Source organism: Telmatherina bonti, assembly GCF_933228915.1.
Source record: "Telmatherina bonti genome assembly, chromosome: 19".
NCBI lineage: Eukaryota > Metazoa > Chordata > Actinopteri > Atheriniformes > Telmatherinidae > Telmatherina > Telmatherina bonti.
The window spans coordinates 14,019,832-14,043,195 of record NC_136617.1 but is presented as its reverse complement, the minus strand read 5'-3'; the positions used below and the strand labels follow the sequence as shown (position 1 = coordinate 14,043,195).

General features: G+C 40.0%; 1 protein-coding gene across 1 annotated transcript; it reads right to left on the bottom strand.

Moving 5' to 3' along the window:
- Window positions 1-1,637: 1,637 nt before the first annotated feature.
- LOC306770159 (uncharacterized protein) lies at window positions 1,638-22,351 on the bottom strand. The gene is made up of 5 exons (XM_079258981.1): window positions 22,161-22,351; window positions 14,196-14,276; window positions 12,343-12,515; window positions 5,674-5,768; window positions 1,638-2,439 (listed from the first exon to the last, which is right to left on the bottom strand). The coding sequence occupies exons 1-4, from the start codon at window positions 22,225-22,227 to the stop codon at window positions 5,706-5,708; spliced, it is 384 nt and encodes a 127-aa protein (XP_079115107.1). The 5' UTR covers window positions 22,228-22,351; the 3' UTR covers window positions 1,638-2,439; window positions 5,674-5,705.
- Window positions 22,352-23,364: the final 1,013 nt, after the last annotated feature.

Sequence of the window (23,364 nt, the reverse complement as noted above, 5' to 3'; positions counted from 1 at the left end):
ATCTCATTTGTTGTTTTATTGTATTGTTTATTTTCCTTTTAACCGTTTGTTGGTATTTTGGCTGATCTTTTTTTTTTTTACAGCACTTTGTTTCAACTCTGGTTGTTTTAAAGGGCGTTATAAATAAAGCTGAGTTGAGTTGAGTTGAGTTGCACAGATTCATATTGTAATCTAATATTTAGATTGTTTGTTGAAGATAACGACCCTAGAGGTGATAATATGATTTGCTCTTGTGTCTGAAAAGATGAATATAAGGCCATCAAGGTAACAACAATGTTATATCTGAAACTGTTTTGGACAGTAATCTTATTTCAATCCTACTGAATCATTGACAAGACATTATTTTATAAAGTTTAAACAGAAGTAAACTGGGTTGGAAAAGTCTCCAACTGGACAGAGAGTATTGTTTATCCTATGATCTTTTATTTTATTGTATTATATTAATTATTTTTTGCACTTTTATTGTACACTGGGGTAATTTTTAAGACAAGGTTTTCCATAAAGATAATTTAAGTTTTAATCTTATCTTGCTTTAGGGCAGTGCTGCAGTCTGCGTTCTCAGACAAGGTTAATAAAAACGGATGATCGTGAAGTAAGACCAAAATCTAACCTGGTTTTCTACCTAAAAACACATGAAATGTTTTATTTGAAAATGAATCACATTTGCTGTTTCCTGGAGTCATAGCTTGTGTGTCTAAACCATATCTGGTACATTAAATAATAAAGGAGAAGCAGTTTTTTTATTTTTTATATTTTATTGGAAAAGACAAAATATAAACAACAAAGCACTTAAACATCTGTTATTGGTTGTCTTGAAAGTCCTCTAATTGTTTAGGATTTTTTTTTCATAACTGAATGTTGCTCTTGTGTTGAGTCGGGAATATTAAAATAAACTTTTTCTCATTTTAACATTTTTTTCTCTATTCTGTCTCTATATAACACAATGCTTAACGAACTGCTAAGTGCTGCTTGTTGACAACGTGCTGGTGTTTGATTCACAGTGAAACTGGGGATAAGAACAGATGTGAATTAAACTGTGGTGAATTGTTATTTATATTAAAGAAACAGATCCATGCGGACACAGCCGGAGAGTTCAAGTGATTTGAGGTGATGTGATCTTGCTTGTGTATTTATCTCTATGAACAGCATCTTCTATAACAATAGAGGGCACTACTGATCTGCGGAAGACAACAGAAGCTTGAAGTACATTAACTGTATGAAAGTTTTTTCAGAGCAGAAAAAATAATGAGCAAAAATTAAAGTAAAAAAGTTGTCCAGTCTTGGATTTTGCCTAGGGAAAAAAAAAAAATCTTTTCATATTTGTGTTCAGGTGTGATAGAACTAGTATGTATGAGATCCTTTAGTCTAAAAAAGGAGATTAAAAAACACACCGGACTACCACAAACCAAGTTTACATCCTGATCTAACAGAAGCTCTTGGGAAAATGAGGAAAATGAGGTTTTGGTTACTTGCACACATTTACTATCAAATATATATATATATATATATATATATATATATATATATATATATATATATATATATATATATATATATATATATATATATATATATATATATATATATATATATATATATATAAATATGATAGCAAAGTATTTTACACTTGACCACTTTGAAAAATTCTGCATTTATTTATTGCAGTGAAAACAATGGTATAATTACATTATGTAATAAAATATCAATTTATGATTAGTTTTAGTCTGATTGATATTCTATGAAATAGAACATTAATATACAATAATAATATATAAATATAAGCGGCCGCTTTAAGATTACGTTAGCAGAAAAAGAGGTAAAATTAAATCAAATTATTTCATATTTAAAACCATATTTTCCTACTGTTCCTGTAGAACAGCAGTGAGGTTGTACTGTCAGAAACAGAGATATTTTGTAAATATGTGGGATTGGGTAATGCTTGGTAAACAAATGCCTTTTGGTCTTGGCACAGAACTGTGAGTATTTCTGCGGAACATTTTGGATAATTTTTAAATACGTAATTCAATATAACTTCCTGGTCTGTTTCCTTTAAAGTATGTTTGTTGCTTCAAATGTAAATATAATTTCTAGATGACTGGTTAACTCAGCAGGTTTGGCATTAATAAACATCTATACTTGTATAGATTCCCAGCATGTCACCATGTGGAGAAGGTCTTGGTCCTGTCCTGTTTCTCCCAAACTCAGATATTTAAACTATGATTTCTCTCTGAAATGATTCAATATGTAATGAAGTTCGTATTTTTATGATGCAAGTTCGTGGCTCTGTTCTGAGCTGTGGACAAACGGGTTCTGTGATTGGCTGAGGTCCACCTGGTGCCATTCTGTGGCCTCAGGGAGCCACGTTCAGGAGGATGGAGGGATTTCAGTCTCTGCTGAGACCCCACCACACACAGGATGATCCGACCGACCTGCCAACAGCTGGAAAAAAAAACAAGTCAATAGAAACAGACCAGAAGTGAAATAAAACACTAAATTTACCAAGTTTTCAGGAAATTTTAGAAAAAGAATCCACAGAACAAAATGAATGAATTTTTATTTCTGTCCATTACAGATATGTGAATAAAAGCTGACTGGTTGATGAGGATGAACAGTTAATGTAGGAGCTTTTATCTAGTGCTGTACTGATTGCAAATAAACTTTTTGTGCTGTATGACACATGTCTCATACATCTATGTAGTTTAGCTTTTAACCCCATTCCTAACATTCAAACTGAATTTTTGTCGACACAAACAGCAAATATCTCAGTGATTGCTTTCTGGACCAGAGACATTATTATTCTCAGTGGAAATGACTCCTACATATTTTAACAGACTGAGGTTTTAACAATGTGTTGCTGAAATATACTTCTGCCCGTCTGTACCATTATTGATCCCGGATTTAGTTTTCTCATGACAACCAGGATGGTTTCTCATCTCACAGCTCAAAAGTGCAAAAGATTTTAAAATATTGTTTTGTCAGACTACAGGACTGTTTTGTTTTTCCTCTCAGCCCATCTGAAGTATTTCTTTGATGTTTTTCATGTATTTTTTTTCTTTTCTTGCAAACGATAAATACAGATGGTCTTCCTCCCCAAGCCGGGTTCTGCTGAAGGTCTCTTTCTCTTTTCCTTTTGCTCTTCGGTATGTGTAATTGTGAATGCTCAGGACGGGGACTGAAAGTAAAGATCAGCAGTTCTGTTGTTTTTTTTAGCAAGACGAAGTTGCTGTGAATTGATGCTGCATGAATGAAGTGAATTGTGTACTATTTTAACTCATATTTGTGGATGCAGTTCAGATCTCTGCTCACTTACAGCTGTTTTCTGTTTTTAATTAAGTGCTGTCTGAAAATTAAAGTCTTCCAGATTTGTCTTCTTGTCTTGACAACAGATTTTTGCAAATCTTTTAACCCTTTAAAGCTCAACCTAGGAACAGCTGGGCATAAAAGTCCAGCTTGTAAAATCTGAAGTCTGTATTTGGCCCTGTGACAAAATGTAAAAAAAAAAAAAAAAAAAAAAAAAAAAAAGTAACAATTTATTTCTGTTTTGGTATTTTCAGCATTTATTACCATGTGATAGGCAAAATTATTGTAATCTTCTGCTTTCAGTTATTATCCAGGGGGCAGGAGACCAGGATCATATGGGGCAGAACAAGGTTTCGAGCAAAGGTTCTACTATAAATTGATGGGAAATGTCTTGTATGTGTCAAATATAATACATTTGGTTTTATAGAGTTAAAGATGCACCACAAATGAAAATGGTCTTAATGGTGCAGTTCTTAGTTCTTAGTAATTGCTTGGTGTGATCAAATCAGCTTCTCTATAATAATCCTTTTAAAAAACAATCATCCCACTAATCTGCTGCCACTTATCCTACTGTTTTAATGATTTGCCAGTCATTATATTCTGTTTCAAGCTGAAACTGTACTCAGCTTTGGGAATAAAGTCTGGAAAACCTGTACACCTCATAAGCCAAGTGTGACCCATGAAAATGTTTAATTAGGATTCAGCTCAGCATATTAGTGGACAAAAAGCTTTTATCCTGACAGAAGACTAACTTCTCTGCAAGTCATTTTTAATTCAGCACCTTTTATCTGATTTGTACTCTAAATGTCAGGAGCAGCAGGAGAAAGTGAATCTGTCGAAGCAGATGAAGTTTAAAATGATTAAACAAAGTCAAACATTTCGAAAACCGTTTACCTTTACGCATATAATCCAGCGTGATGTCAGCAGTCTAGCCAAACAGAATAAAAATGGCCTCATGGGTCACAAAGTTATCAGGGTCTGAGAGAAAATATTTGCAACTTTTCTGAAGGTTTCTGTCAGATTGCTTGATCTTCAACAGCATATTTAGACACATAATTCCATGCAGACAAAGACTTGAACTGACACATAAGCTCCTGAATTGTCTTGATAAAGTTATGTGATTTGACCAAAAACACTGGAGCAGGTTATTAGTTAAAATTGCGTGCAAACTGCTGCATGCGTTCAAGGGGCTTTTGTGCTTGTCTGGGTTTTCATTCCATTTTTATGTAAGGATATATAGGTGTTTCAGTGTTATTTTTTTCTTTTTAGAACATAATGCATGTATTGTGGTCCTAAAATGCTCATCTATTTGGCAGTTGTCAAAAAAATGATCTCTTTAAATCTTCAATTTCACTTGTCCTATTTTTATGTATTAAATACGTGTTACTACAAGTTATATTGTGAGATTAGATCTGAGTGCAGCAGCTTAAAGATGGGGTTAATCTATTTGAATATCAGTTCATATAAGTTCTCTCTTTTAATAATTGCATTAACATGCAAAACTTTCAGTCAGCTTTTTTCTTTGCAAAGCTTTGGTTGAGAACGTCACAGAGAATATGCAGGAAATGTTTTCCCCTCAAACACTTTGCTCTTATAGTCATGTTTTTGCAGGTGTGGCTGCAGTAGAACAATGCACCACATGTCCAGTTAAAAAAAACACATCTGCACTTGCCTACAATAGTACAAGCAGATATTTTTGTCGGTTTTCCTAATTTTTCTGATTTAAACTTCATCCTCCACAGATCCTGCATAAGCTCCCATTGTTCAATTAAGTCAATAATTGAGCCTTTAGTTCATGAAAATGGTTTCGTCCAAGAAGTGCTGCTAGTTGTGAGTGGTTCTGTGTTTAAGGCTTTAGACCATATGTGTGGTCCTGGAGGGCCACTATCCTGCAGATTTCTTTTGTTCCCATGCTCCAAACATCACCAGACCAAAATTATTGGGTCATTATGAAGAACATAATAAGCTGTTGGATCTATTTGATGTGAACCAGGTGGAGCAGTAAAACAGCAAAAACATGCAGGATAGTGGCCCTCCAGAACCAGAGTTTGACAACCTTGTGACTGTAGCAAAGGCCTCCATATTATAAGATGTTACAATCTGACAGACTCAGGGATAGGCAACAAAATCATCCACATTAAACCACTCTAAATCGTATGTAATTAATGTCACCACAACCCCCTGCTGGTTGGGTTATACTGGGCTTCTATTACCTGGAAGACTAAGAAGAAAGATGATCCAGGCTCAGGGTTGTATTTGCACAAGTAAACAAACAGGACACCCTAAAACCTAAAAACATTCACTTCTACTCCTGACTAATAGTACAACTCCTGATCATTTTCTCTTTACATGGTTGTCACATCTGAGCCTCACCTGCTGAGTGTGTGCTCACACGGGAGTGTGTGTCACAGCTGCTGTATGTTCAGGACCATTAGGATCATGAGAGTCCAGAATAGTGTCCTGAGTTCCTGCAGACAGTAAATAAATACAACATCAGCTGGTTCAGTCCCACAGGAGATAAGATGCTGGTGCCACACAGAAATCTGCTTCATGAGAAAAAGTTAAGGGGTGATCAATCATTCAGCTAATGAAGACAGCAAGTCAAGTTGATGAAACCCTACTGAGAGGTTCTGCCTAAAATTTTTAATAAAAGAGAATTGTCTTAGAAACAGTTCACATGTTTGGCATGCCCCCCTCTGGTGGCAGAGGATGTAAACTTCACAGATCTGTTCATTCAATTTCTGACAGCTGTTATAAACTTGTTGAGGTTTGAGGCCAGTTCAGCTGGTTTGATGCAAGAAATTAACCAAATATTCCTCAGATATCTGTTTAAGTTTACAGGCGTAACCATATTATAGACTGTGAGTGTTTATTAGGGAACAAAACCAGCCAGGACATTCTGGACAGACTACTTGTGTGGGTGCAGCCTGTGTTGCTGTCTTGACTGTGATAGACTGTAGAAATTCTGGTTTTGAATTGAAAGCATAAAAAAGAAAACAGACAGGATATTGCTGGGGAAGAGTGCTTATGGAGAATTAAAACTTCATGTCTGAGGTCTGAATACAAAGACAGGGAAAGACAGGGACGCGGGTTACCGGGACCCCCCTCTGGAGCCAGGCCTGGAGGTGGGGTATGAGAACGAGCTTCTGGTGGCCGGGCCTTCGCCCATGGGGCCCGGTCGGGCTCAGCCCGAAAGGGTTACATGGGCCCCACCTCCAGTGGGCTCACCATCTGCAGGAGGAGCCGTAGGGGTCGGGTACAATGTGAGCTGGGCAGCAGCAAGGGGCGGGGACCCTGGCGGTCCGATCCCCGGCTGCAGAAGCTGGCTCTAGGGACGTGGAACGTCACCTCTCTGGTGGGGAAGGAGCCTGAGCTTGTACGCGAGGTTGAGCGGTTCCGGCTAGATATAGTTGGACTCACCTCAACGCATGGCTTGGGCTCTGGAACCAGTACCCTCGAAAGGGGCTGGACTTTCTTCCACTCTGGAGTTGCTCATGGTGGGAGGCACCGAGCAGGTGTGGGCATCCTCATCAGCCCCCAGTTTGGTGCCTGCACGTTGGGGTTTACCCTGGTAGATGAAAGGGTAGTTTCCCTCCGCCTCCGGGTGGGGGGATGGGTCCTGACTGTTGTCTGTGCTTATGCACTGAACAGCAGTTCAGAGTACCCACCCTTTCTGGAGTCCTTGGAGGGAGTGCTGGAGGGTGCTCCTTCTGGGGACTCCATTGTTCTGCTGGGGGACTTCAGTGCTCACGTGGGCAATGACAGTGAGACCTGGAGGTTGAGTGATTGGGAGGCATGGTCCCCCCCCCCTCTGAACCCAAATGGTGTTTTGTTATTGGACTTCTGTGCTCGTCATGGATTGTCCATAACGAACACCATGTTCCAACATAAGAGTGTCCATATGTACACCTGGCATCAGGATTCCCTGGGCCGCAGTTCAATGATCGATTCTGTAGTCGTATCGTCGGACCTGCGGCCACATGCCTTGGACACTCGGGTGAAGAAGGGGGCGGAGCTGTCAACTGATCACCACCTGGTGGTGAGTTGGCTCAGATGGTGGGGGAGGAAGCCGGTCAGAGCTGGCAGGCCCAAACGTGTTGTGAGGGTCTGCTGGGAACGTCTGGCTGAGTGCCCTGTCAGAGCGAGCTTCAACTCCCACCTTCAGCAGAGCTTCGAACATGTCCCGAGTGAGGCGGGGGACATTGAGTCCGAATGGGCTGTGTTCCGTGCCTCTATTGCTGAGGCGGCCGGCCGGAGCTGTGGCTGTAAGGTCGTTGGTGCCTGTCGTGGCGGTAATCCCAGGACTTGTTGGTGGACACCAGCAGTGAGGGATGCCATCAAGCTGAAGAAGGAGTCCTATCGGGCCTTCTTGGCCTGTGGGACTCTGGAGGCAGCTGATGGGTACCGGCGGGCTAAGCGGCATGCGGCTTCGGCTGTTGCCGAGGCAAAAACTCGGGCATGGGAGGAGTTCGGCAAGGCCATGGAGAAAGACTTCCGGACGGCTTCGAGGAGATTCTGGTCCACCATCCGGCGGCTCAGGAGGGGGAAGCAGTGCTCCATCAATACTGTATACAGTGGAGGTGGGGAGCTGCTGACCTCAACTCGGGACGTAGTGGGTCGGTGGAAGGAATACTTCGAAGACCTCCTCAATCCTACCAACACATCTTCTGATGAGGAAGCAGAGCTGGTGGACTCAGGGGTGGACTCTCCTATCTCTGGGGCTGAAGTCGCTGAGGTGGTCAAAAAGCTCCTTGGCGGCAAGGCCCCGGGGGTGGATGAGATCCTTAAGGCTCTGGATGCTGTGGGGCTGTCCTGGCTGACACGCCTCTGCAGCATTGCGTGGACATCGGGGGCAGTACCGCTGGATTCGCAGACAGGGGTGGTGGTCCCCCTTTTTAAGAAGGGGGTCCGGAGGGTGTGTTCCAATTACAGGGGAATCACACTCCTCAGCCTCCCTGGTAAGGTCTATTCAGGGGTCCTGGAGAGGAGGGTCCGCCGGATAGTCGAATCCCGGATTGAGGAGGAGCAGTGTGGTTTTCGTCCTGGTCGCGGAACAGTGGACCAGCTCTATACCCTCTTTGGGGTCCTGGAGGGGGCATGGGAGTTTGCCCAACCAGTCTACATGTGCTTTGTGGACCTGGAGAAGGCATTTGACCGTGTCCCCCGGGGACTCCTGTGGGGGGTACTCCCGGAGTATGGGGTACCGGACCCCCTTGTACGGGCTGTCCGGTCCCTGTACGACAGGTGTCAGAGCTTGGTCCACATTGCCGGTAGTAAGTCGGATTCGTTTCCGGTGAGGATTGGACTCCGCCAAGGCTGCCCTTTATCACCGATTCTGTTCATAACTTATATGGACAGAATTTCTAGGTGCAGCCGAGGTGTTGAGGGGATCCGGCTTGGTGGCCTCAGGATTGGGTCCCTGCTTTTTGCGGATGACGTGGTCCTGTTGGCTTCATCTGGTCGTGATCTCCAGCTCTCGCTTGAGCAATTCGCGGCCGAGTGTGAAGCGGCTGGATTGAGAATCAGCACCTCCAAATCTGAGACCATGGTCCTCAGCCGGAATAGGGTGGATTGCCCTCTCCGGGTCGGGAGTGAGGTCCTGCCTCCAGTGGAGGAGTTTAAATATCTCGGGGGTCTTGTTCACGAGTGAGGGAAGGATGGAGCGTGAGATCGACAGACGGATCGGTGCGGCGTCTGCAGTAATGCGGGCTCTGCGCCGTTCTGTCGTGGTGAAGAAGGAGCTGAGCCAGAAGGCGAAGCTCTCGATTTACCAGTCGATCTACGTTCCTACCCTCACCTATGGTCATGAGCTGTGGGTCGTGACCGAAAGAACGAGATCTCGTATACAGGCGGCTGAAATGGGTTTCCTCCGCAGGGTGGCCGGGCTCACCCTTAGAGATAGGGTGAGGAGCTCGGTCATCCGGGAGGGGCTCGGAGTAGAGCCGCTGCTCCTCCGCATTGAGAGGAACCAGATGAGGTGGCTCGGGCATCTGGTCAGGATGCCTCCTGGATGCCTCCCTGGTGAGGTGTTCCAGGCACGTCCCTCGGGGAGGAGACCCCGGGGAAGACCCAGGACACGCTGGAGGGATTATATCTCTCGGCTGGCCTGGGAACGCCTCGGGATCCCCCCCGCAGAGTTGGCAAATGTGGCTGGGGAGAGGGAAGTCTGGGCTTCCCTGCTTAGGCTGCTGCCCCCGCGACCCGACCTCGGATAAGCGGCAGAAGATGGATGGATGGATGGATGGATGGAATAGTTTGTAAACATGCGTCTTCTTCCGAGCTGGAGTCTGGCCGAGAGGAAATATGGTGGCCGCTCTAGTAACTGGACAGTGAGATTACACCACCGCTGAGATGTAGGTGAATCCCAGAATGATTCAACCCAAAAGGGTTATAAAAGCTTTAGACCAGGGGTGCTCGAGTCCAGTCCTCAAGAGTTAGTACTCTGCAACTTTTAGATGTATCCCTTCTCCAACACACCTGAATCAACGGATTGGATGGTTACCAGACTTTTGCAAAGCTGAATGACATGCAAATGAGGGATTTTAGTCATGTGATTGAGGTGTGTTGGACAAGGAATGCATCTAAAAGTTGCAGGATAGGAATGAAAGCATCGACTGAATGAGCATGTTGCTGCAATGAGCCCTGCTAACATGACATGTAATAGTAGATCCTGGACCGGAGCTCTCCTGCTTTAGACAATAGATCAGCAACTTGTTCAATCATAGCTTATTTTAAAACATACATTAATATGTACATTTATTTAGTTCTGGTTACTTGAAACATCATAAGGGATGAGCAGAGTTTTGTAGTTTTAGCAGTATTCTTTTACATTATTTTCTCTTCTTTTTATCCAGCCTTTCCAGTTATTCTGATGTGTGTGTGTGTGTGTGTGTGTGTGTGTGTTTGTATTTTTAACCTTGCTTCTCTGTCTATGTTGCAATATTTGTTTTTGCTTCTCTGACACAAGGAGTGTCATGTTCACTGATGCTGGCTGAGATCAGATCCATACTTACAGAAAGCAGATGGACTCTGACTGTTAACAGAAGCCACCTGCTTACAGCTGCTGAATCAGCACTTTTATAAATAACATCTGACAGAATGCAGCTTTGATCCAGATCACCAGTTCCTGTGGTTCATCGTGTTTCTGCTCCTCAGTTCAAAACAACTGAGAGAAGACATGACGGGCTCAGCTGGATGTAAGGTCTGAACCTCATCATTGTGTCCTCAAAGAATTCAGCTGAAAATGAAGGGAAGCATCTCTGGTTTCATGTAAAACAGGTCTGACCATAGTCAGGGTTATGCATGCCAGTATAACTGAATTTCAGCCTTTGCTTAACTTTGTTAGTGGTTAAATAAAATTTCTCTGATGTTTCAGTTTAGTTTGATAAGTTTAAAGGGGATTTTATAGAGCTATGGAGTAGTTTAAAGACATTTTGACATTTAACCACATTTTCTAGAGTATATTTCAGAAAAATTGGTCCTTCACATTAGCTCATCACACATGCATTTAACTTACTAATGGAAATATGCTCTCACAGATCAACTGGTGTCTGATAGAGCACACACTGTAGACAGGATATAAAGCAAAAAGTACACTGTAGAAATAGTTGCATTGAAGTTAACACACTATCAGAATGGTAGATAAAACTCTCTGTTTTTGTGTCAATATGTATTACATTTAGACTTATTCACTATATTTATGTGACTGGAATGAAACACATAGGAAAGACTAAACGAAGCAAGATTAACCAGCAAGATTAAACACTAAATGTTTAGGAGTTTTGACTGTTGCAAGCATACATCTTCTTAGAAAAAGATCTCAACAGATATTATCTCTTTAACATCCTGGGAAATTTTACAGATAAAAGACTTATTTTGGACCCAATATATCACTGAATAACTTTAACTGGACACTTGGTGATGTAAACGGGACTGCTACTGGAGTACAGTATGGCTTCAAAGACAAATTACTTTTGTGACTGGTCTGAAATGAGTGTTAACTGAATCTACAACTACAATTGTGGTGCGGAAATGTATCCATCAGTCAATTCTCACGAATCTTAGCTTTCCAATTATGTATATAATGTGTTGGTACTTGAAAGTAAGACTCCATAAATTACATATTTATTTGCCATATCCTGCCCACAGGACGTCGGGTATTAACAGATTATGAGATGGCTGCGAGGAGCAAATCTTGACAAGAATCCACAAACAAATGTTGGATTTACGCATGCAACCTGGCCTCATTGCAAAGAAAGTAAAAGGTAAAATAACTTGGCTCTTGGTTTGTCCAAGGTTTCACTCAGCACCCTGTTCACACTGTTGAAATGATGTGTATATTGATTCGTGTATGTAAAGTGCCCCTGTGACAACATTGTTGTGAAGTGGCGCTATACAAATAAAGTGGAATTGTTCCAGAGACAAATAAAATGAAATGAAAGAAAACACCATTTGAGAGAAAGAGAGAGAAAACACAAATAAATTATTTCCAAACATCTGTTAGCTAATAACTGATTTCAACACAGTGTGAAAAGACTTGATACTGGGCCAATAGGGCACAAAAGAATAAGTGTCAAGCCTAACAGCAACAAACTAACAAAGAAAACATAGTTCAGATTAGGATTATTTTAAAGTGGTGTTCTTAAAATAAATAATAATAAAAAATCTAGAGAAAACTTGATGGATGAATCGGATTCAGGTCATTCATTCATTGTTGGTGAAACATCATCTGACATGGAGACCAAGAAATTAGCTAAAAACCAGTAGCAGGTATTTTGGAGTGATGAATTCTTCTTAAAGTCTGGACCTCACCACAATCCTAAATGGAGCTCAGGAAAGTCTTTAAAAGGCTATATTTATATGCATGTTTGCACAGTAAAGTATATACCTGCAGCTAATCTCTGTTACTTGTATATTTAAAAAAAGGATGGTTGACTCAAGAGGCTTGATAAGTTTTTGGTTTCAGAGTAAGAACTCGCTGACACTGGTAAAAATGGTTACATTTGAATTTAAATAATTAATTAATCAATAAATCATTGTTACCCAGGAAATAGGAAGCGGTGAAGAGCTATGAACATTGACTTTTGTCCTCTGTGTGGATTGTGCAACAGTCACCACTTTCTGGTCTCCTGTTACTTCGTTCCCCTCTAACTCATCTTCTTCAGTGTCAATGAACTGTTCACTGAATTTCTCCAGTTCTTCATCGCTGGTGTTACCTGAAAACATCACAAAGCATCCATCAGCTGGGATTTGATCTCCACTTTTGTTTAATTTCTTTTTAAAATTATTTATAATTGGACTTTTTCATATCAGTTTCTTTTCAATACTTTTTTGTCATATTCAATTCAATTCAATTCAACTTTATTTATATAGCGTCAAATCACGGCAATGCCATCTCAAGACGCTTTACAGACAGAGGGGAAAACATAATGAAGGCCAATTCATAACAGCCTATATAAGGAAACCAACAGATTGAGTTGAGTCCAACTCAATCTCCCATCCTGAGCAAGCACACTGGCAACAGTGGGAAGGAAAAAAACTCCCTTTTAACAGGAAGGAAACCTCCGGCAGAACCCGGCTCAGGACAGGCAGCCATCTGCCTCTGCTGTGTGGGGGGAAGAGGACAGAAAGACAACAGACAACAGGAACTGCTACTCCCGGCCAGGGAGACCTGCTGAGACAGGAGACATACATGTTAATGATGCAACACTGTTATGGGGGGGTAAAAGAAAGAGATAAAGAGAAAAAGAAAGAAGCTCAGTGTATCAGGAAATGTCCCTCAGCAGTCTAAACCTATAGCAGCATAACTAAGGGATGCTAACCATCCCTAGCTATAGGACTTATCAAAAAGATAAGTCTTCAGCCTAGTCTTAAAGGTGGGGAGGGTGTCTGCTTCCCTAACACTAACTGGGAGCTTATTCCATAAGAGAGGGGCCTGATAACCAAAGGCTCTGCCTCCTGCTCGGCTCTTTGAGACTCTAGGAACCACAAGTAAGCCTGCAGTCTGCGAACGAAGTACTCTACTTGGTATATAAGGAACAATGAGGTCTTTGATATATAGTGGTGCCTGGTTGTGGAGGGCTTTATATGTAAGGAGAAGGATTTTAAATTCTATTCTAGATTCAACAGGCAGCCAATGAAGAGAGGCTAAAACTGGAGAAATATGATCTCTCATGCTGGTTCTGGTCAGGACTCTGACTGCAGAATTCTGGATCAGCTGAAGGCTTTTCAGGGCATATTTAGGACAGCCCAGTAATAGAGAGTTACAGTAATCTAGTCTCGAAGTAACAAAAGCGTGAACCAGTTTTTCTGCATCACTCCGAGACAGAATGTCCCTAATTTTGGCTATATTACGTAAATGAAAGAAGGCTGTTTTAGTAACCTGCTTAATATGTGGGCCAAAGGACAGGTCAGGGTCAAATATTACTCCAAGGTTTCTCACTGTAGCACTGGAAGCTAAAGTAATGCCATCCAGGTTCATTACAAAACCGGAAAATTTAGTTTTTCAGATCCAACGAGAATTACTTCAGTCTTATCTGAGTTTAAGAGGAGAAAATTTCTAGACATCCAAGTCTTTATGTCTATGAGACAATTTTGTAGCCTATTGGGCTGATTTGTTTCATCTGGTTTAAAGGATAAGTATAGTTGAGTATCATCTGCATAACAATGAAAATTTATTCCATGCTATCTAATAATTTTGCCTAAAGGGAGCATATATAGCGTGAAGAGTATTGGTCCAAGTACAGAACCTTGAGGAACTCCATGACTTACTGTAGTTTGGGAGGAGGACTTGTCATTTACATGAACAAACTGAAGTCTATCAGATAAATATGATTTAAACCAGCTTAACGCTATACCTGTATATATATTGCCCCCTCAGGCTCAGCATGACTTACTGTAAAAGCTGTACTCGAAGGTTGTGCTTAAGTCATAATAGTCTGGAGGAGTCGTGTTGTCGTCATACTGAGCCTCACAAACTGCAAACACAACACAGTGATGTTAGCGTTTGTCCAAGTACAACAACCTGCAAAAACACATGTTAGTTCAGAGGCGCCAAAAGCTAAAAGTCAGGAAATGTCAACACAATTAGTGTATAGTTCAGTTTTTGCAACTGAATATAAACTCACAAAAAATTAGTGATATTTGACTTTATGTATGTCAGCATGAACCTAAAATCATTAATTTATTTTGATTTGACTCTTGCTAAAGTTTTTAATGTACATGTACACTCTTCATGTTCTCTAAGAAAAAGCCAATATAGGGGTCTGAACCACGAATGGACAGCTAAATGTTCTGGTTCAGAGACAGCTTGTATCTTAACAGTCCTCTTCATCCCTCTGTTTACACCTGAACATCCTTAGACCAAGACAAATCCTAATGCACAAGTTAAGGATACATTGACTTCACTTGTACACATTTACTTAATTTGTGTACAAGTGTATTTCAGTTCAAATGAATGTATAAAGATATCAATTTAAGGATGTATAAATCAAGTGAATGATGGATTTTATGTTGGATATCAAAGAATGTGATTATTTACTTGATTAATATCACTTGTTTATGTATTTTCTTTTCTTATAATATGGGGGTTGATTGTCAAGTAATTGACTGACTGACCATTCATGTGTGTGTTTGTTTTTTTTTGTTTTTTGTTTTTTTAGAAGGGGGCAGGTATTATCAGTTTTTACTTCTTCCTGCTCTTTTTCTATCATGGTGGTGCAACAAAATGTGTTTTTTTTTTCTTTGCATATTCTTTTGGTTTTGTGTGGTGTGAGGTTGTGCAGTCCCATGTGAGAAATAGATTAAATAAATAAAATAAACTTGTGAAGTTTTGTTTGGGTAAATTATTTGAGATGAAGGAATTACCATCACATAACTGTCCTGAAATGTCTTATAGTCATGATATATTGTCAGTGTGTCAACTTTTTACATTTTTGGTAAATTTCACTGAAAAGCTTGAATCTCCTTAACGTTTTCTGAGTAGTGCATTTTCAACTTATTGATGTATTTATCATTCAAGGATTAATCTGCAATAAGACGCATGGCATCAGATGAATGAAGAATAAGTACTTCAGGTTTCACGTCTGAAAGCTAATCTTCAGACCGTTGAGGATCTAAGATCGGTAAAAGGTGTTGTCTGATTTTGAGTGTGTTTAGTTTAGTTTGTGTTTTTCCATGTCTGCAAAGTATGAAAGTTATTTTTCCATCACCCTCGAGGAGAGACTGTTGGGAATGTGTGTCTGTGCATACACAGACCTTCTGTGCATGTTTTTAATTTACAGTTGAACAGAGCTGTAGTTGTTGCATAAAGTAGATGTTATAAATCCAGCTGCTTTCATACAGCAGACAGTTTGGTTGTTGAACCACCAGTCCAAACAACGTGTTAAGTGTCTGGTTTCAATTCTGATAAAACTTCTACAGATGAAACTGAGATTACTGTTAAAGTTTTATGTTGGAAAGTTGCTGTTTAAACTTTGGTTTAGTTCAGTTTTATTCATGATTAACTTTTATTTTAATCTTCCACACAAACTAAATCTACCGTTCTCCAGACATTGCAGGGGGGGCAGACGTGTTAGAGAAAAAGACATTTACTCCGGACTTCTTTTGAGATTTTTCTGCTGGCTTCCTGAGTTATTCGGCCTGATTTCCATTCTTCTTAGTCATCACTGTAATACATCTGAGAGCACATCTTGACTGTTGATACATGTTTATATTGAATTTTCAGACACAGAACATGTCCAAGAGCATAAATCCTCAAGATAATTATGTTAACTTTTCATATTTAACCTTGTTTAAGGGGGTTTTATCAAATATAAACAGAGGTTCTTTTTTATGTGGCTTTACTGAGATCAAATGAGATTTACTTAAACTTTTGTTCCTCCTACATTTAATAAAGAACCAGGGGTGTGTCAGGGAATATGTTTAATAGGGGACCAGGTAGGGACACTGACTGGGAAAGGGTGGCACGTGTAAATAAGAGCTTCTAAAAAAGACACATGGTTTTAAGAAATTATTAATTAATTATTGATACGTAAGTTGTTATTTAATGTAAAAGTAAAGCATAATAAGTGAAAAATGTTATTTTTGTCAACATTTCTTTACCTAGTGTAATCATTATGCTTCCCTGTCCAGTACTTTTTCTGTTTCCCTGCTACAACACGCTTAAGTGAATAAATCATCATGCACCCTGCCTCTTGCCAAATGATTGTTGGGATAGGTTGCAGCTTCCCGCAACCCTTAACCAGACTAAGCGATAATGAAAAATGCACGGATGCATGAATGGAGTCATAGTGCAGAACTTTATAGGCTGTTGGATCCATTTGACTTTAATCAGGTCTGTTTGAGCATGGAAAACTTGCAGGACTGAGAACACCAGGTTTCCCCGCCACTTAAACATGCAAGTATTTTTACCCATGTGGGATTGCGCAAGATGTTGCTTCATGGTGATCCAGAACATGTGTTGATGGTAGTATTAATGCTGAACAACATATAGAAGTATATTACATACTGCATTCACCTGCAAAAAGGGAACGGACATTTATCCACATAAGATTCAGTTTGTCTTCTCATCATCTGGGATCTGGATTTTTGGGAGGGCATGTGGCCTCATGGTTAACCATCTCTCATCCCTGAAGATAATCTGACTGGAATTAAAGTTTTAACAGAGGATTGAGTTGCGTTGCAGATCTCTAAAGGACTGGCTCCCTGGTTTGAATGTAGCTCAGCAATTTTTGTCTGTTTTTATTTTTCTAAGATTGTTTGCCTTTTAACAGAAACTTTGAGAAAAACTTGCTGACTCAGAACATTAAGCTTTTAAAACTGTACCAATAAACACACGAGCAATAAGTCAGAAATTCTCTTTCCAGAGTTCATATGCTTCATAATTCACAACTGTTGCAATATAAAAATATTCATTAGATTGTTGCATAAACATAGAATTTAATCATTCTTTCTGTACTTAAACAAACATCAGCCTTATCAGGAATCTTTCAACAACAGTGTTGTTAAATGAAATCATGCTTGCTGTGCAACTGCGGCTGTTTTACTGACCTGACCTGAACAATCATATCAAACATACACGAGTGTCATGTGAACTGAAGCTCCAATACGACCACAGTGGCTGTGAGGTGATGTTAGAGTCTAAAATGACGTGGTCAGGAAAACATATCTGAACCCAGAGAGAACAACAATGAAGCTGCGGACTGTAACTGAGTTCCTGCTTTTGTCTGAACAAGACAAACTTCTCCTCTTGCAGCATATTGTCTGCTGATGTGTGGTCTCAGTGAATCATAACTCAGCCTTCCTGTTCTGCAGTCTGATTTATTGGCTTGAGATACATGGATTCCTCAATCGGTTCATTTCACACTCATGTATTAATAAAAATCAGTGAGAACAAAATTATCTGCTCCTCTCGTCAAAATCTAAGGAAACTCATGACTAATGAAATACACAAACTCCTTTTGAGTGTTCTTGTTTGTGTGTACTTTAGAAAGTTTTGGGGACTTTTGGAAGTTTCTTCTGGTCCAGTAAGTGTTTCTAACAGCTGTGGTTGGAGAACTCCTCAAGAAGTCTTGAGGAGGTTCTTGCAGCCTTTAAGAAGTTCTTTTGTTCTTGTTATGCCATTTAAGAGATTCATTTCACTTGAAATGAGGCTCTACAGCTTGTTAATTTTGAGTATTTATGATTGTCTATTAGGCTTTTCATATGGCTCAGGAGAATGGTTCGTGAAGGCCTTGACTTACTTGGCTCCCTGTAAAAGTTACTATCGGGATTGTGCTAGCTATTTATGCAGGTGTATTATATGATAAGTGGATCCTGGTGACTATTTAGATTATTGTTCTAGTGCTTTGGCTGTTAATTATTGTGGTTGCGTAGACTAAGGGGTCCTCAAAGAGATGCTGGTGCCCTTCAGGTGGCTCCACTGCAGCTGTAGAGTATTCTGGTGGATCATTTAGAAAGTTGTAGCGGTTCTTTATTTGCTTGTGGAGGTCATTGGTGTTATTTTAGGTGTCTCTAAGGAGTTTCTTCTGGTCCTTCAGCTAAATGAGCCATTTCTTTAGGGTGTTTAAGTCATACTAAAGGTGCTTATTTTTGGTCATTTTAGAGGCTCCGGTTTCGTGCAACTGGTGATTTACGTAGTTGTAGTTGTTTTTGAGAATCTTTTACTCCTCATGGATGTTAAATTGTTTTTTTTCATGTGATAAAAAATTGCATAGACAACAGACACACAATTCTCATCTGTAAATAGGATTCACGGACAATCAGGAAGATGGACATCAGCTGGTTTCATCCTAATTTTATTTTGAACCAGTACCAGAGAGATTAAATAAAAGTATATTCATATGTATCTAATACATTAAAATATCATATTGTATGTACTTGTGAGCATGTAATGACCTGAACAGGATCAGGTCCTGATAAGTTGATACATGATTCTGTGTTATTAAAGTGGGCAGATTAACAGCAGGTGGAGCTAAATCTCCAGTCAATCCCGCTGAAGAAGGTGGATGGAAAACAGCTTCAGATATAGAGATGTTCTAAGGTTGAAGAGCAAAACTGATGAGAAAACCCCTCAGATACAGTCTGATGGGAAAGCTGCTCCCTGTGGAACATCTTCATCCTGCCTCACATTCATCAGCTGCATGCAGTCAAACTCTCAGAGTCTCTTCCTGGGAAAATGTTTGTGCTCATCCTCATAGTTTCACATCGTAACTCAGATTTATCAAACCTGTTAGGAGGCTGATAATTCCACAGAGACATCTGATGTTCCTTTCCTCCCAGGAAGCAGGATTTATTTAGTCTTTATCGCGTTTTCTGTGCACATTAATGTAAACACATAAAATGTATGTTTCTGTTTGCTCCACAGTTCTCGCCACAGTCTGGAGCAGCTGCTCCCAGATGAAAAACAACTTGTCACAAACCGAGGAAAAACTGTGTCTCTTGTTTCTCTGGTAGGAAATTACTTCTGAGCAGAAAAAAGTAGATCTGTGATAGAATAAGAGGGAATGAAATAAACTTTTCCTTGTTTTTCTATGCTTCTAAGTTTGTTTTAATGACACATTTTTAGATCATAAGCAGCTTATTTTACATGGAAATTTTTTTTCTGAGTGTGTGATGAATGTTTGATCATTTTAAGGATATAAATAAGCATCATTTTAACAACCAAACATGTGCCTTTTGAACATTTAACTCATCTGCTTTGCTACACTACGCCCTGACACTACGCCCTGTAGCTCCTTCACATCTTTCCTTTTTCTCCTTTACAATACACTTGTAAAGCACACTGAACCTTCAAAAGGCCTTTTTAAAGTCTGTCATATAAATAGAGGTTAGAATAAATGTCAATATAAAGCAAAAATGTCCTCCCTTTTCCACAAATGTCCTCAGAAGCCAAACTGGTTAAAAAAAAAAAAGTCATGCAAATACTTCATGAATGAGGTCAATCAGTGATAATCTGCAATCTCTAATCTGTCAAATCGGATCTGGTTTGAGTTCATCTTCATGTTATCCTGCTATGTTACACAGTAGTGAGGGGAGAGTTTACTCAAATAATCCGAACATATAGGCTGATTTATCCTGGTGGAGTAAATAACACAGAGGATGTGTTAACATGTTAGAGTCTGTGTACAACAGACCAATGTCAGGGTTAGTCAGCTGGTCACTTGGACATGGCAGATGTAGACCCACTTAGAAATGGCTGGGCACACAACTCAGCTGATTTAGGACTTTCACAATTTATCTCTGTTTTTGGATGACAGGTGGTTGGAATTTTTGGGCTCATCTCTTTATTGCCTCTGTAAAATTGATTGGATTAGCTGTTTCAGAGATTTGAGAGAACACACACTCATTTGTTTCTATGTCCCTCTGGGAACACAACATTGGCATAAAGCAGTCCCATAGCACAACCTTAAAATCTTAATTCTAAACCATTAAAAAAAGGGGAACATGAGGTCCCCACGGGTCATGTGTCGTCATTTTAAAGTCCCCACTGGGATCTAAACTCTCATGCAATCAGATGGTGGGCTGCAAATAAATCATCAAATAGGAAGTGTGTCATCTCTAATGGCCTGTCAATCACAGAGCCTTGTGACAGCAGAGGAAATGAAAACCAGCTGACATGCACACACACACACACAAACACAATGGCTGATATCATTTGTCAATCAAACTGAATGGGTGAAACTTGGATGCTGGGAAAAATAGTATCTGAAGATGGGAAAAGAGAAGAGTATGTGATTAGGAAGGAAGAAAAACAGTAATAGAGAGGATGATGAGAAGAAGAGAGAGACAGAAAGGAGAGAAAATGTTGGGAGGTGTGGGAAAAGGAAATTGGGAAAGCCAGGATGGGGGAAGTAATAAAGAAAGAAGGACATGAGAGAGCAAAGTTGGGTAAAGAGGGACATGAGAGCAAAGAATAGGATGAGGAAGTTAAGGAGAGGATAGAAAAAGGAGGAAAAGAAGAGGAGGAGAGTGACAGGAAGTCAAGAAAATATAAGCCTGAGGGGGTCTGTAACAGCGCGGGGGTGTTTGTTGGCAAAGTCACATGATCCTTTGAGGAACTTTACAAAATCCAGCTGTTCAACACACACTCACTGACACACAGTTAAACACATGTTCAGTGTGAATAAGACAAAAAAATGAAAGTAGTGTGCTGTTAAGGGACTGTTGGTTATTTCAGATCTGGAAAAAAAAACAGCCGTTAGCTGGTTAAATTCTGGCGCCAGAGACAGCTGCTCATATCTGTCCTATACAGTCAACGCTGATCCCTGTAACCATGATGACCCTCGTTCCCAACATGAGAGGGAGTCCATCAGGAAAATGTCACATGATTAATCTGTGAGGAAGCAGCTGAACAATGTATCTTTGTGATTTGTTGCAATTATAAACTGACTTTCAAAAACCAAGAAAATAATGTAAAGAAATAAAATCTAAAAAAGCCTCTGATCGTCCGTTTTTCCTTTCTTTCTTTTTTTTGCATCTTGTCATGAAGCTGATGTTTAAATTCTTGATATCTAATGAAAAAAAAAGTGGTATAAGATGTTGTGGAGTGCATCATTGTTACCAGGTGGTCCTTAAAACTGCAGGAAGTCAACAAAAAACAGGATTTACAGCAGAATTAAGAGCTTCCAAACACATCCTCCAGTTTTTGCAGGCAGTGTTTGCTTATCTTTATGGTTGTTTGATTTTCCTCTTCAAATGCCGCCTCAGCCCTGTGAATCTAAAGTCCCGTCAGATTTATGTTTGATTTGACACGGTATTGATTTGACAGGTATTTCCAGAATTACTGCATTTTCCAGAATATTTATTGTGAAAAGACAGACTTAACCGTCAATCTGGCACAGTGATAAGGTTTTTTACTCAAATTTAAATGAGATTTAATTCACAAATCTGCAGCATTGGAAGAAAAAAATCCATTTCTTCTTGTCAAAGCGATGCAGTAATACCAGAGAGTAAATGTACTGTATTAAAAGCTACAAGATCACCATCTCCATGTTTGTTTTTCTGCATAAAAAGTTGCTCATTAACTTAAAAAGAGGCCTTGCTAAAAACTCTGCGGATCATTTTCATCTTAAAAGTGACACATGGTAGAAATGAGAAGTTTTGTCATTTCTTTTGCAGATTTAAGTTTAGTTTTTGAACAATTTAAACAAGTTAAACAAATATGCATGTGTTAAAGCCAACACCTAAGCTATTCTGTTATCCTCATTCAAACAGAGAGCAAGACCTCCAGTGGTTGCAGGAGGATGAGGAGTAGGGAGAAGAGGAGGTGGTAAACATGTCAGCTTACAGTTTGCAGACAAATTAATTCACCAGAACAGGAAGTTGAACAGCTGCAACAGTCAGACAGTTAAAAGACTCACCAGCAGTCAGCAGCAGCAACAGCGAACTTCCAAGCAGGCTAGCTGTCAGAAACCTGAAACTGGACATTATTCACAAGGGCAGGCAGAGAAGGGGAGAGGAAGGATGGATGGATGGATGAATGGATGGATGGAAGGAAAGATGGAACACAGACAGAGAGACAAAGAGTGAGCAGAGACAAAGGACATGAAGGTGTGATGGTCGGAGCAACTGAGCACTGAATGAACATGATCACATTTTAGAGAAAAGGGGAGGAGAGAGTGTAGAAGGGGGAGGAGAGGGATGAGGAGGGGGAGGGTTGTTCTGGTTTTCCTGCCAAGTTTGTTCCCTGTTTGCCAAACATGAAGAAAGAGACATTCACAGCCAGAAACAGATTCACTAGAACAAAGAAATGCAACACACCTTTAGTCTACACTTTTTTTATTTTTAATTTTTAATTTTTGTGATGTTGTGCAAACTGCTTTTGGGCTGCTCTTTGTTCTAAACTCAAAGGCAAATTGCAGTTTACTCTGAAGCGGTTTGTTTCTCAATACCGTGTCTGTTGTGTCTATGAGTCATGCTTACTCTGCACTCTACACCTCTGTTTTTAGAGATTCAGCCAAACTAGGAGTCACTTAAAACATGATATACTGAACATAACTGCAAACTCCTTGCTGCTGCTTCAGTTTTAATTCAAATCCATAAAACTCATGTCACTATCATGAAAAAAACTTGTTCAAAAGCTAAATTAAAAAAAAAGAAATTAACATTCTAATCCTTTATACAGGCTGAGTTGGAACTACCTTTTTTTTTTAACATGTGTAGATCAGTGAATATGCAAATTGGCTCCAGCTGCTCAGACTTCTAAGGTGCACACAGCTCTAAGAGTGCAGCTTCACGTATACCCTTTGTCAGCCAAAATTGGTGTGTAGATGTGGGTTTTTAAAACACTGGTACACCTGCTAAAACAATGCGATTAAATCTGTTCATACTGCCAGCCGTAGCATGTTTTTGCTCAGTGTTAGAAGGCCAAGCTTTTACTCAGCTGTCTGTTAATGCTACCACCTCCCACTGGGACCACCATTCAAGCTTCAACAACATCAAGGGATTTCATTGTGCTCTATCCTACAGACTATACTGAACCATTATCTGATAAGCACAAATTTCTTAGAAAATGAAACTAATCTATTTCTTTTTTTCCCTGAAAAGCAGAAATCAACCTCACAC